General features: G+C 40.1%; 1 protein-coding gene across 1 annotated transcript in view; it reads left to right on the top strand.

Moving 5' to 3' along the window:
• Positions 1–15,407, top strand: part of LOC124006364 (thrombospondin type-1 domain-containing protein 7A-like) — a 99,631-nt gene that overhangs the window by 36,550 nt on the left and 47,674 nt on the right. Inside the window, 5 exon segments of the mRNA XM_046316339.1 lie at positions 3,316–3,570; positions 4,528–4,709; positions 10,529–10,597; positions 12,765–12,920; positions 13,734–13,937. Coding sequence (XP_046172295.1) covers positions 3,316–3,570; positions 4,528–4,709; positions 10,529–10,597; positions 12,765–12,920; positions 13,734–13,937 — 866 coding nt within the window.

Raw genomic sequence — 15,407 nt, 5'->3', positions numbered from 1 at the left:
GGAGATGACAACTCTATATTCACTGGTGCTCATTCCGTGACAGGGATTGAATCTTAGCCAGCACTTTGTAAAGCGCTTTGAAAAGTCTTCTGTGATCTTCGACTGTAAAAGAGCAGGGTGAGTTGCACCAAGCACCTCATTGTATTGGTATTGTTACGTGTGCAGGTGAGGAAAGATAAAAGCATTTCAAATCAAAAAGCTTGATTATTAAGAGTAATTTCAGTTCAACTTTAAAAAAGTAGAGTCATTTATTTTTGAATGCTGTTGACCAAATACTTTTAATGAAAATCTTTCACATTAGGAGTATGGTTCAGGCTATCAATGACGCAGGTTCTTCACATGCTATATCTTATATACGATATAAAGTAGACAAGACAGCATGTGTGCCCTTTCTTGCCTTGAAGCTCTTTCTTTTGTGTTGAATGATGTCTTTGTTTTAGTGACAATGACTTCACAGTAATGTCAGCACGGTACAGTACCTTTCATCTAGGAATCCATGAGGTCTTTCATCTCTAGCAAGGAGAACTACAGTCTCCGTTATATAGCCTTACATCCACATTATGTATGTGTCCCATGCTACAGATTTGATCATTTATGTACTAAATATATTCATTAATGCGCCGTTGGGGCCAATTTCTCAGCAGTGGCTGGGATCAAATATTTCAAAAGAACCGTGAAAACAAATCTAACGCCATTGGGAATGTAAATATTAATCTTTGACTTGTTTATTTCTGGTTCTGAAATATTTATTGTTGTTTTTGCCACTCCAGAAAAGTGGAACAAACTTCCCAGCAAACCAACATTGTTTCTGTGAAAGTTCCCAGAACATTTGTTAGGTTGCGGCAATGTTCTCATAGCACAAAAACTGTCCAGTTGCGATGATGATTATACAATATTTGTATAAAACACTTGCCTGATGTTGCAATACCATTCCCAGAACGTTGCCCTCATATTTTGTTGCAGCGGTTTGTTATAAAAACTTTACTGGCACATTGTGTTATTACATTATTTGGAAACCTAATGAGAACATTTGGGGGAATGTTCTGTGATGGTTGTTACAGATGTTATGCACAACATTTTCGGGAATGTTAAGAGAACATTCCAAGGATATTTCCTTTAAAACATTTTTTGAATAAAATAAAAATGTTCTTATCAAAAATGCATGTTTTTGGGATGTTATAATGTTAGATGAAACCTTAAATAGAACTTAATGAGAATCTTAGCTAATGTTCTGGGAATGTTCCCGGTTTGCCGGGTTCTCTCTGAAGCGATACCCAGTGAATCTAGGCAGTCGTCCTCCGAACATCTTGCTGACTTCATTTCCCATGTTGTTTGATGTACATGTGTCATCATTGGGCCACAACTTAATCTTGAATCATTAGACTTTGTTTTAGCCTGGTTGTAGAATAGTGGCTGGCTATTCAATGTAGAGTTCCAGCTTACATGTTGGCCTCTGAAGTTTCCATTTACCACCAGAAGCACTTCTAGAAAGTATCACTTTACATCTTTTAGCTTATGCTTATGTTTCTCTTCACTGGCCACACTGGCCTTCCAACCATTCCACTCACATCAAGGCGCTAAAAAAGATTGTTAAAAGTTTTCGCCCAGGGTTTCACATTCCCTGACCCACATAGTACAGCCGGTTTTGTAGGCTTCAACTGTACAACATGTTTCTTAGCCAAAGCCTCGTGTATAATGAGCACGTTTGGGTTCAATGTGGATATTCTTCAGAAACCAAATTCTGTTTTGTGGAATTTCATGGCATTTCTTGTTGTTTTGTCGTATAACCGCTATTGGTTTTAAAATGAGAGGTTTGAGTGTTTTTGAAATATTATTACTCTCTTATTTCAAGTGAAATTGTTTGTCCCCGATCTGTCTGACTGACGGAGATTTTTTTAAAGTATGACTACTTTAAAGACTTTTAAAATCCCTACAACAATGCAGAATGTAATAAAAAAAATACTTAAAGAGATTGAGATGCCGTGAAAAGGGTCAATGGACGCTTTAAAGCTTTTTAAGCATGTGTGAAGTTTCATCTGAGTCAGGAAGTGAGCCATTATCCCCGCTGTGTCACAGAACCTGGGTTTTAATTCCTGAATGTTGTTCACTGAGAAAGAAACACCAGCGTGCCTTGCTGGCAGCACAACGGAGCTTCGTCGTGACGTCACACCTGCAGGCCCATCACATCAACCAATTCAAAGGAATCTTCATCTGTGGAGACAGAGGGGTTAAAAACACAAGTCAGGCTCTTTTTCAAGCCTTTTTCAAACCAGTTTCACTCGTTTCTAGCAGATGTGTGAGAAGCTAGAGGTGAAGTGTGGCATCGGCGTCGCCTAAATGAGAGGTTTCTAAATGAAGCCGAGCTGTAATTAGTAGTAAAAGCTCGTCAGCCGCAGCGCCTCGGGGAAAGGCAATGCACGCAACAGAGCAAGGAACAGAAAATGGTCGGCATTAATTGCTAATCATTTGAAGGAGCTTAAAGAGGCAGCATTTATTCATTAGCTCTAATTGCAAGTTGAATGATTAACATAGTGATTGCTTTTGGTGATTGATCAGTTGTGGTTACTACTCTGATGCTTTTGAGGCACTACCCTTCAGAATTGATGTAGATATGAACCTAGTATAAGTAACTTTTAAGTATTGTATTGTATTACATGTACAAAACCCCTCTTCTCATGGTCCTTTGAGCCGGATTTGAACCAGCAACCATTTCACTACCTAAATGTGGGGGCTGTTGTACAAAGCCTTTCCATCTTTTTTTTCTGCATTGTTTATTGTTTATTAAGTTGTGATGATTCTGAATGAAGGGTTGAGTACTATGGTTCAATGCCAGTCAGTTCCCTTAGGACTCTTGAATACAGCTTATTACAACATGCATAGTATAATGTACTTTCTACTATAGTACAAGTATTAGTACATTATAGTATATGATAGTATTAGTATCATGTACTTCCATCCAGCTCATTGATGAATGACCCCTGGCTTCCCATTGTCTTCCGACAGGTGGTGGCGTCACCCAACACAGCCGTCTATCTGTCGTAAAACAATGCTTCCTTGATGAATGACACACTGCAATAGACAGGACGAAAACCAACATTCCACAAATTCAATCAACATACGCCAAATTCTATCTCAAAATGTACCTCAACTGTCTTTGAAACCCACTGACCACTTGTTCTAGGACCATCAACACACACAGGGCTCCCCCAGGACCAGCTTTCACATCCACTGTCGCAAATTACATGCAGCTCGCAGACAGATCTCAGATTACTGACCTTGCCACTCCTCTGCTCTGGCCTCACCTCTGTGTTCCAGTCTGTGTCTGCCCAGGGACCTCCCAGTGACGGTCCAGTCCTGCATCCTTGCTAAGGACTGTAAGCTGAGCGAGTGGGCAGACTGGGTCCCCTGCTCTAAGGCCTGTCTAGACCCAGACCCCAAGTCCCCCCGGGGCCAACGCTCCAGGACCAGACGCGTGCACCAGTTCTCCGTGGGGGAGGGGGAGGACTGCCCACCGCTGGAGGAGACGGAGCCATGTGACCCTCAGGGGGATGGAGTACTGCCCTGCGCCACGTGAGTGTCACTTAGTGTCACGAGGATGTGTGGAAGTTATAGTTTCACACTGAATATATGGTAAGAAAGATACGGAACATTTATGGCCTAGAGCTTGAATGTGGGTTAAGTCAATGTTTTATTAGCGGAATTTTAAATGATGAAATGTCGTGTCCGAATGTAATGTATTACACAGTAGTACCAGTCTGTCGAAAGATATTACCGTACATAGTTCAGGAACCTGATAGGCCTCCAGGAAGTTTTCAACCAATTGGAACCACTTAGTGCACTAACATCCCAAAGTCTACTTGATTCTCACTGACAGAGGTGATACATTCCTCCTGTTGATTTCCCATTAGCTACTTCACCTAGCTAGTTCGCTCTCCTGGGTGACCCGTAGGAGTTTGTTTGCGTGGGCCTGTGTCTGTGGTGGAGGAGAGAGCATATGGAGAAAGATTGGTGCAAGTGTTTGAGCTTTTGCAAGACACCGACTTCAAGTGGAGTCTATGACAATATTGTCTCTCCTGTAACCTGCCACGTAAACACACACACAGATCATATCCCGTCTTTACACAACCATTCACATAACACTTGAGCTCTCCTGTTCCGATTCTGCGAAATACTTCAGAACCACACCATCTATAAAACTATCAGTCGTGACATAGCCTTTAAAATGGACTCTTTTCATGACTAAAATGTATCTTTTCATATTACTCATGGTTTACACGGATTGGAAGCAATTAGCCAAACATGGAGCTGATAGCTGTTGAAGTTGTAGTGGAACGATAAGGATTAGTGTAATTCAAGTTTGGCAGCTGCAGCCTCAGATGCAGGTAGAACAGATCAACACACAAGTCACAAATGTGTTTTTATAGCACAGACATGTCAGGGATTTGATTAGCTAAGGAAACATCAGTCAGATTTTAAATGTGTTTTGACAGCATAACCCCCACACACCCATCTCTGTCACCGTCACAGTTACACCTGGAGGACTACAGAGTGGAGCGACTGTAGGGTGGACCCGTTGCTAAGCCAACAGGACCGCCGGCGTAGCAACCAGACCGGCCTGTGTGGGGGAGGGCTCCAGAACCGAGAGGTGTACTGTGTCCAGGCCAACGCCGAACTACTGACCTACCTCAACAACCTTAAAGACGAAGATGGTAATGAGGCGTTTCTATATATAGCACTTTTCCATAACAAAGTCTTTCCTATATTTATAAGGGACTGATCAAAATGTATTGGGGGGAGGGGCTGGTCCAAATCAAGGAGTCAAAAAAATATATACCTAAAAAATATTTTCACATGACCCTCCCCTTGTACATTAACATAAATGGAACACCCTTCCCCCTCATAGAATTAACTCTAAATCATGTTTACGACCCTGTGTTTATAAACGTTGATATCGACTTCAGCACAGTCGAGGGGCCAAAAGGTCAGGGGTTTGCAGACTACCCCAGACGAGCCATATTTATAATTATATAAAATATATGCAAAGAGTTTACCACCAACAGGTTTCTGTGCCAATGCACCACGCGATCAAGAAACGAAGCATACCGACTTAGGGCACTTCGATATCATGGTTTGTGTTTTCAACAACACAATAAATAGACTATGTCAATCTTGACAAACAGAAAATACTTCCCTCCCTACCTTGTAGGCCTACCCAGTATAGAAGGCGTGACAATCTCTGAATGACATTCAACTTTTTAGTGTTTTGTAACAGATGGCTCTTTCAGTTTGGATTGATTGATTGATTTTATTTGCCAGTAAAAAAATATATACATATATACACAAAGATTTTTTAAAATAAGTCTGGGACTTATTTCCAATGTGGTCCCTACTTTCTACTATTTTCTACATGAATACATATACTTACATTACACAGATACAGACACATTACAAAGATAGAGTCGCATTACAGAGATACAGACAAATTACAGAGATAGAGACAAACAAAATGCTCGACCTCCAGATGAGTATGAGGGGGAGTTTAAGTCCAATTCTTACCAGCTTGTTTGGCGGGTAGAGCATTCTTAAGATGATTAGGGCTGCTGGTGAACCATGATGTGCAGGCATAATCAAAGCCACACGGGATTAGCGCACTAGCTTGGTTTCCATCCAATTGGCGACAGATCTTCCAAAATCTTCATAAAAACAATATGCCATTTCAGAGATTTCTTTAGGAAACAACATGCCATTTCAGAGTTTTCTTTAGGAAACAACATGCCATTTCAGAGTTTTCTTTAGGAAACAACATGCCATTTCAGAGTTTTCTTTAGGAAACAACATGCCATTTCAGAGTTTTCTTTAGGAAACAACATGCCATTTCAGAGTTTTCTTTAGGAAACAACATGCCATTTCAGAGTTTTCTTTAGGAAACAACATGACATTTCAGAGTTTTCTTTAGGAAACAACATGCCATTTCAGAGTTTTCTTTAGGAAACAACATGCCATTTCAGAGTTTTCTTTAGGAAACAATATGCCATTTTAGAGTTTTCTTTAGGAAACAACATGCCATTTCAGAGTTTTCTTTAGGAAACAACATGCCGTTTCAGAGTTTTCTTTAGGAAACAACATGCCGTTTCAGAGTTTTCTTTAGGAAACAACATGCCATTTCAGAGTTTTCTTTAGGAAACAACATGCCATTTCAGAGTTTTCTTTAGGAAACAACATGACATTTCAGAGTTTTCTTTAGGAAACAACATGCCATTTCAGAGTTTTCTTTAGGAAACAACATGCCATTTCAGAGTTTTCTTTAGGAAACAATATGCCATTTTAGAGTTTTCTTTAGGAAACAACATGCCATTTCAGAGTTTTCTTTAGGAAACAACATGCAATTTCAGAGTTTTCTTTAGGAAACAACATGCCATTTCAGAGTTTTTTTCTTTAGGAAACAACATGCCATTTCAGAGTTTTCTTTAGGAAACAACATGCCATTTCAGAGTTTTCTTTAGGAAACAACATGCCATTTCAGAGTTTTCTTTAGGAAACAACATGCCATTTCAGAGTTTTCTTTAGGAAACAACATGCCATTTCAGAGTTTTCTTTAGGAAACAACATGCCATTTCAGAGTTTTCTTTAGGAAACAACATGCCATTTCAGAGTTTTCTTTATGAAACAACATGACATTTCAGAGTTTTCTTTAGGAAACAACATGCCATTTCAGAGTTTTCTTTAGGAAACAACATGCCATTTCAGAGTTTTCTTTAGGAAACAATATGCCATTTTAGAGTTTTCTTTAGGAAACAACATGCCATTTCAGAGTTTTCTTTAGGAAACAACATGCCATTTCAGAGTTTTCTTTAGGAAACAACATGCCATTTCAGAGTTTTCTTTAGGAAACAACATGCCATTTCAGAGTTTTCTTTAGGAAACAACATGCCATTTCAGAGTTTTCTTTAGGAAACAACATGACATTTCAGAGTTTTCTTTAGGAAACAACATGCCATTTCAGAGTTTTCTTTAGGAAACAACATGCAATTTCAGAGTTTTCTTTAGGAAACAACATGCCATTTCAGAGTTTTCTTTAGGAAACAACATGTCATTTCAGAGTTTTCTTTAGGAAACAACATGCCATTTCAGAGTTTTCTTTAGGAAACAACATGCCATTTCAGAGTTTTCTTTAGGAAACAACATGCCATTTCAGAGTTTTCTTTAGGAAACAACATGCCATTTCAGAGTTTTCTTTAGGAAACAACATGCCATTTCAGAGTTTTCTTTAGGAAACAATATGCCATTTTAGAGTTTTCTTTAGGAAACAACATGCCATTTCAGAGTTTTCTTTAGGAAACAACATGCCATTTCAGAGTTTTCTTTAGGAAACAACATGCCATTTCAGAGTTTTCTTTAGGAAACAACATGCCATTTCAGAGTTTTCTTTAGGAAACAACATGCCATTTCAGAGTTTTCTTTAGGAAACAACATGACATTTCAGAGTTTTCTTTAGGAAACAACATGCCATTTCAGAGTTTTCTTTAGGAAACAACATGCAATTTCAGAGTTTTCTTTAGGAAACAACATGCCATTTCAGAGTTTTCTTTAGGAAACAACATGTCATTTCAGAGTTTTCTTTAGGAAACAACATGCCATTTCAGAGTTTTCTTTAGGAAACAACATGCCATTTCAGAGTTTTCTTTAGGAAACAACATGCCATTTCAGAGTTTTCTTTAGGAAACAACATGCCATTTCAGAGTTTTCTTTAGGAAACAACATGCCATTTCAGAGTTTTCTTTAGGAAACAACATGCCATTTCAGAGTTTTCTTTAGGAAACAACATGCCATTTCAGAGTTTTCTTTAGGAAACAAGCTGACAGGGAAGACGTTAATTTACCGGACATTGAAGACATCGACCAGGTTTCCATATACATTCAGATCCGACCTGGCTCCTCCAGCTCCATCCATAAACGAGGGATATTGGCCAAATGAGCCACGCTTACGTGTCCTTAACTCCTCTGCGCACGGAACCCGCTAGCGGGCTGAAATTCCACAACATACGGTGATCGCTACATAAATAGTCATATTAAACATTCATGAAAATACAAGTGTCTCACATGTATCGAAAGCCTAGAATCTTGCTAATCCAACTGCGTTGTCAGATTTAAAAAAGGATTTACTGCGAAAGAATACGATGCGATTATCTGAGCATAGAGCCCCATAAAAAACAACAATTTAACCAACACAGGCGTAACATGTTCACAAACTGCATTAAAATAAATTGTTTACCTTTTACGATCTTCATCTGTTTGCAATTCCAATGCTCATTGTTACACAATTAATGATTTTTTGTTTGATAAAATCCGTTTTTATAACCTAACACGAAACATTTTGTGAACCGCTTGTGTCGTGAATTCCGTCTCATTCCATTTTCGACGACACATTCCAGGTAAATAACCCACACAGAACGTGACTTTTCCAGTCATGTTTGGTTTCACTGCAATCAACTGGTTTGTTTGTAACACAATCAAACCTGATGGACCATTTCGCGGGATGTATTGACTGAAAGAAACCGATTTGAAGATAACAAGTCATGACATCATTGTGCACCAATGATTTGCCCGCTGTTTCGTTGATTGACTGTCTTTTAACCCAATGACCACTGATCGTCTTGAAATCTAGCTGGGTAGATAGCCAATGTTGTCTTGGTAAGCAACTCTAGTGTATATTTGGCCTTGTGTTTTAAGTAGTTGTCCAGCTGATAGATTACTTTGTCTCCCAGCAGACTGAACTAAGTTTTTGTTTATTTTTAGCCCCCCAAAAAAACTCCCTAGTCTTTGCCAATGCCAAGTATACCCATAACATGATGCACCCATCACCATACTTGAAAATATAAAGAGTGGTACTCAGTGATTTGTTGTGTTGGATTTGACCCAAACATTACACTTTGTATTCAGGACAATAAGTTATTACTTTAGTGCCTTATTGGAAACCGGATGCATGTTTATTGGAATTATTTTATTTTGTACAGGCGTCCTTCTTTTCACTCTCATTTATGTTAGTAGTTTGGAGTAACTACAATGTTGTTGATCCCTCGTCAGTTATTTCCTATCACAGCTATTAAACTCTTTAACTGTTTTAAAATCCCCATTGGCCTCATGGTGAAATCCCTAAGTGGTTTCCTTCCTCACCGGCAACTGAGTTTGGAAGGGTGCCTGTATCTTTGTAGAGACTGGGTGTATTGATTTATCATCCAAAGTGTAATTAATAACTGCACCATGATCATACTCAATGTCTACTTTTTTTTACCCATCTACCAATAGGTGCCCTTCTTTGTGAAATATTGAAAAACCTCCCTTGTCTTTGTGGTTGAAATTCACTGCTCACCTGAGGGACCTTACAGATATTTGTATGTATGGAGAACAGAAATGAGACAGTCATTCAAAAATCATGTTAAGCACTACTATTGCAGTCCGTGCATTTTATTATGTGACTTTGTTAAGCAAACTTTTACTCCTGAACTTATTTAGGCTTTCCATACCAAAAGGGCTGGAGACTTATTACCTCAAGACATTTCAGCTTTTAATTTTGAATTAATATATAAAAATAATATAATATATTAATATCTAAAAAACATAATTCCACTTTGACATTATGGGGTATTGTGTGTGGATCAGTGACACAACAGCTCAAATGAATCAATATTAAATTCAGGCTGTCACACAACAAAATCTGGAAAAAGTCAAGGGGTGTGAATATTTTCTGAGTAAATGCTTGCCTGTACTCGGTGTCACTAACTGTCGTATGTCTTTACGTCACTACCGCAATTTGGGCTTCTTTGCATTGACAATAGTCTCTCTCTCTCTCTATCTAACCATAGATACTGAAACCACATCATTTCCTCCCGCATGTTGAAACACACGTTGCTTTGGTACGCAGTTAAAGATTGACTGACATTAAAGGAGAATGTACTAATGATTTTTGTTGAAATGTATGTGCATGTTTGTGTTCCCACGTGTGTTTGTGTGCGTGTGCGTGGGAGTTAGAAGGGAGAGTGTTCTTATCTTCCTGGCGCAGGATTCCTCTTCCTCCCCATCAGGGGGGTAATCTCCCCAGCTGGTACATAGATACAGGCAGACACAGGCAGACAGTGCCTCAGTGAAGTCTGCAGCAACCACCACTGCATGCATAAACTAAATCACCACGCTCCTAGAAGAACACATCTTTAACAACAGGTCCAGGATCACCTTAACCTACCTAAATCCAAACCTTAACCATTCTAGGGGGGAAAATCCAAAACTGACTGCTGATCAGGTTCTAGGGGTAACTGGATTGATCTTATTAGAGCACCTTCAATATACATTTTTAAAGATCGACAAGTGTATCCCTGCAGCGCTTCCCATCCTTATTCTTTCTACAAGTCTCATTCTCATATTGGAAAACCGCTAGACTCCTGTAACAGCACTTAACGTATGCCTCAACATCCAAAACCCTCTCCCTTTCCAGTGACGGTGTTGCTAATAGTTGTATCTCCCTGTGCCTGCAGAGGGTCAGACCTCAAACCAGCAGAAGCCTAGTGTTCCCCCTCTTCTATCCATCAGCTTTGAAGTTACAGGTAGGTGCTTTAGACCAATCCGAACCTCCCCTCTCTGCCTTGTAGGTGCTTTAGACCAATCCGAACCTCCCCTCTCTGCCTTGTAGGTGCTTTAGACCAATCCGTACTTCTTCTCTCTGCATTCTTCTCCTCCTTGCTATTTCTCTTGTATTTATTTTCCTAATAATGTTTCTCAGTTGAAGTATGTACTGTTAGCATGCATTTCTGTTTTGATGGATGATACTATGACAGTGTTTTGATAGGTTGGCCTCTCCGCAAGTGGTGTAGTTTTCTGAAACACCAACATGTGTTTTCAACTAAGTTTGAGAATAAACGGTTTCAAGAAGTGGTACGGAAAATTGGACATTAAAGTATTTGCCTGGCACATCGGGACAAGTTTTAAAGCCTTTGTTGGAATGGTGAAATAACACACGGTTGTTTTTCCAAATGGAATATGCAAAGCATCTGTGAGATGTTTTTTTTCCCCCCGTTTTTCTACTCTGGCACACAACAAGCAACACTCACATTAGTTGCGCGAGGGGACATTTGTTATTGTAGTTTCAATACAATGCAGGAAATACAAGTACATTGTATAAGTCGTGTAATGAAGATGCTGGGTTTTTCTTTATCACAAACACCACTAATCTGTTGGTCGACAATTTCTATTCAGAGTGGATTGATGTACTTAGATTTAAGTCTGCTCTGCACACTAATAATACAAGGATTATCAGGCTTACCAAATGCAGTATTGGACTATTTGTAAGGGAATCATTCCTTTTGCATATCAATTTCAAAGATGTGCTTGCTTTTCACTGTTCTGCTCGGCAGAATTATTTTTCAGCTCTCTTTGACTTGATAAGACTCGAAGCGCTGAATGTGTTGTCGGAGCTGTCAGACGTAGGGAGAGAGACGTGTGAGGACATCTTGATCTTCAGATCCTGCTTAGTGAGAAAGTGTGTTTGTGTACAAGTGTAATTGATTGAAAGTGTTGCATCCGCTGATGCAATGTTTGGATCGTAGATTGAGATTTTGAACGTGTATATGTGCACATATACAGGTGTGTGCAGGTGTGTGTGCGTACGTGCATTTGTGCATGTGCATGTGTGTGCGTGCACGTCTGTTCGCGTCCACGTGGGTGCCCACGTGCCTCTGCACATTGCATCTGTGAGTGTGTGTGTTCATATGCTGTGGCAGAGGGGTGTACATTTGACAATATAGCCAATGGTAGTGGATTTTGCCTTGGACAATCTGTTAGGAGATCAAGAGCCTTTGTTGCATCAACCAGAACAAGCAGCACTGTGCTATGTTCCAAAACAGCTTTGATGTGACAGACACACAAAACCACTCGCCAACTTTCCACTCCAACTTTCAAACAAGCCCATTTATTCAAGTGCATTTAAGAAACATCCAGAAAATGGTGTCTCACAGTCGGCTTCGCTTATCCTCCTGCAGAGGAAAACAATCTCTCTTTTGTTCCTTTGCGTGAAGTGAAGTTCCTCTGCGGGAATATACGCATCGTGTACACAGCTTCTAAATCTGAAGCGATGCAACAGGGGAATCATGGCAATGGATTATTCTTCATAGAATATGTATGAGAGGAGACACTGCAGCTCTCTCACACCTTCGGTACAGCCTTCATGTGTCTTCAGTGAGAGCGGTGGGCCGTGCTTCATGTTGTTTCAAGTGTTAGATTGCGCTGAAAGGTTAATCAGAGTTCATTTATCGCCCTGAAATGCTAACAGTATGCTAACAGTGGGGCGATAAACAAAAGGAAATGACAGCACTTCACAGACCTTGTTTAAAAAAATATATATATATATATTATTTCACCTTTATTTAACTAGGCAAGTTAGTTAAGAAGAAATTCTTATTTTACAATGACGGCCTGGGAATAGTGGGTTAACTGCCTTGTTCAGGGGCATAACGATGTATTTTTACCTTGTCAACTCAAAGAACTTGATGTATGTCGTCCCCCCATTTGAGTGACAAAGTTACAGAAGGCACAAATATCATACCCCCAAGACATGCTAACCTCTCACCATTAGCATATTTTTGGGGGTATGATATTTGTGCCTCCTGTAACTTTATCACTCAAATGGGGGGACGACATACATCAAGTTCTTTCATTTTTAAACAGACTATACTGTAAGTATATTTGTATGCCTGTCCCTTATTTCCATGTCTCTAGCATCCCGTCCTGTGGACAGCAAGCTGTGTGGGGGTCCCATCCCCAACACGTCCCAGCTGTGTCACATCCCCTGTCCCATCGAGTGTGAAGTGTCCCCATGGGGGGCCTGGGGACCCTGCACCTATGAGAACTGTGCCGTCCAAGAAGGGAAGAAAGGTGTGTGGATAAAGGCTTCGAGTGGGACTATCGTATGTCCATCACACTTTATTTGGATGGCCCCATATAAACGATCTACAGATGGTCACACTGGCAACAAACAATTAAATGCTTGCTAAGGTTCGGGTTCGGGTTAGGGTTAGGTTTAGAATAGAGGTTACGTATGAGTTAAGTTTAGGGTTAGGATAATGGTTAAGGTTCGGGTTAGGGTTAGGTTTAGAATAGAGGTTACGTAAGAGTTAAGTTTAGGGTTAGGATAATGGTTAAGGTTAGGGCTTAGGGTTAGACTTAGTGGATAGTTAGTTGAAATGCTGTTGACAGTTTTTGAACATCTACTGAACACCTATAAACCATTTATAAACATGGCACTGTTTCAGAAGGTTATACAGTAATTATCAGTGAATATATAGTTGGTGTTATTGTAGCCATTGTGAAGTCCTCTTAAACAAACATATTCTGGCATAAATGTAGTATCTAACATCTGTGGGTGGTTCAACACGCTGGCGCTTTGCAATGAAATCCTCTCATTGTATCAATTTATGGTCAATTAGATCACATTATGTGTTAAAGTGCCAACAATTAACTAGGCAATTACTTGCTTGCACTTGTACACTAATCCCAGTCTTATCATAGTAACATATCCTATTATTCCATTTCGAGAGAGCTGTTGAAGAGATCAATTCCCATGGAAGACAATTAGGCATATTATGCATTTTTTCAGAGTTTTTATATATTTTTTCCACGTGGTTTTATGTATTTTTCATTATACATTTTTCATATTAATTTGAATGATGTGTTTTTTACCTTCGGCAGGTTTTAAACTGAGGAAACGGGAGATCAGCAATGAGCCAACGGGTGGACCAGGGAACTGTCCTCACCTGGTGGAGGCTGTCCCATGTGACGAACCCAGCTGCTGGGCCTGGCGCCTCGTCAGACTGGATGAGTGTATCCCCGACGGGGAGCTGCCGTGTGGCCCCGGGACACAGATACCTCAGGTTCAGTGTGTCAACAGCACCGGTGAGGAAAATCATGGAGATAACTAATTATCGGCGAAAGATTATTTCAATTGTTTTTTTCCTTAATTTAATTCCGTTAAACTCAGTCTTCATGATCGTTGCTGTGTGATTGTAGATAAAGCACTGTGATTGCAGTCTATAGGTTTATTGATTTGGTTAATGCACATTATAGAGTCCTTTATTTTCAGTGGACGTTTGCTTGACTAATTCATGTATAACACAGCCAATGGGCAAAACTGACTGAAATGACGTCGTTACAACCAGAAAATGGTTGAAATGTTGTCATTAAGAAGTTATTTCAACCAGTATTTCCTGCTAAGCTAGCATAGTACAATAAACCTGTATTATGGTATTCTGACTTACTATTATGCTCAGAATTCGCCACATTGTTAGCTCAGCTCCCTGATCCCCCCCCCCCTCAAAAGTAGCCCACCACTTCCAGATGAACTATTTACATCTAGTGATGAATAAAAGTGTCCGCATGCTTCCCAGCCAAAACAGTTCAGAAAAGCTTGTGCATACAGTGCGTTCGGAAAGTATTCAGACCCCTTGACTTTTTCCACATTTTGTTACGTTACAACCTTATTCTCAAATTGATCGAATAAAAAATTGTCCTCATCAATCTACAACAATACCCCATAATGACAAATCAAAGTTAGCAAATTTCTTAAAAATAAAAAACAGAAATAACTTATTTACATAAGTATTCAGACCCAAACTGAGCAATCGAGAGTTCTAGAGTTCCTCTGTGGAGATGGGAGAAACTTCCAGAAGGACAACCATCTCTGCAGCACCAGCCTTTATGGTAGAGTGGCCAAATGGAAGCTACTCCTCAGTAAAAGGCACATGACACCCCACTTGGAGTTCGCCAAAAAGCTCTTAAAGACACGCAAACCATGAGGAACAAGATTCTCTGAATGATTCAATAACCCATAATGATAACTCTTTGGCCTGAATGCCATGTCTGGAAGAAATCTGGCACCATCCCTACGGTGAAGCATGGTGGTGGAATTTTTCAGTGGTAGTGACTGGGACACTAGTCAGAATCAAGGGAAAGATGAACGGAGCAAAGTTTATTTAACTTAAGAACAAATTGTTATTTTCAATGACAGCCTAGGAACAGTGGTTTAACTGCCTGTTCAGGGGTAGAATGACAGATTTGTACCTTGTCAGCTCAGGGGTTTGAACTTGCAACCTTCCGGTTACTAGTCCAATGCTCTAATCACTAGGCTACCCTGCAGTCCCAGTAGAGAGATCCTTGATGAAAACCTGCTCCAGAGTGCTCAGGACTTCAGACTGGGGAGACAGTTCACTTCCAAACAGGACAATGACCCTAACAGGACACAGCAAAGACAATGCAGGAGTGGCTTTGGGACAAGTCTCTGAATGTCCAGCCAGAGCCCAGACTTGAACCCGATCTAACATATCTGGAGGGACCTGAAAATAGCTGTGCAGCAACGCTCCCCGTCCA

This window comes from Oncorhynchus gorbuscha, linkage group LG19 (genome assembly GCF_021184085.1).
Source record: "Oncorhynchus gorbuscha isolate QuinsamMale2020 ecotype Even-year linkage group LG19, OgorEven_v1.0, whole genome shotgun sequence".
NCBI classification, from domain to species: domain Eukaryota; kingdom Metazoa; phylum Chordata; class Actinopteri; order Salmoniformes; family Salmonidae; genus Oncorhynchus; species Oncorhynchus gorbuscha.
Note: the sequence above shows the minus strand (reverse complement) of the source record. Positions and strands in the feature narration are given on the sequence as shown.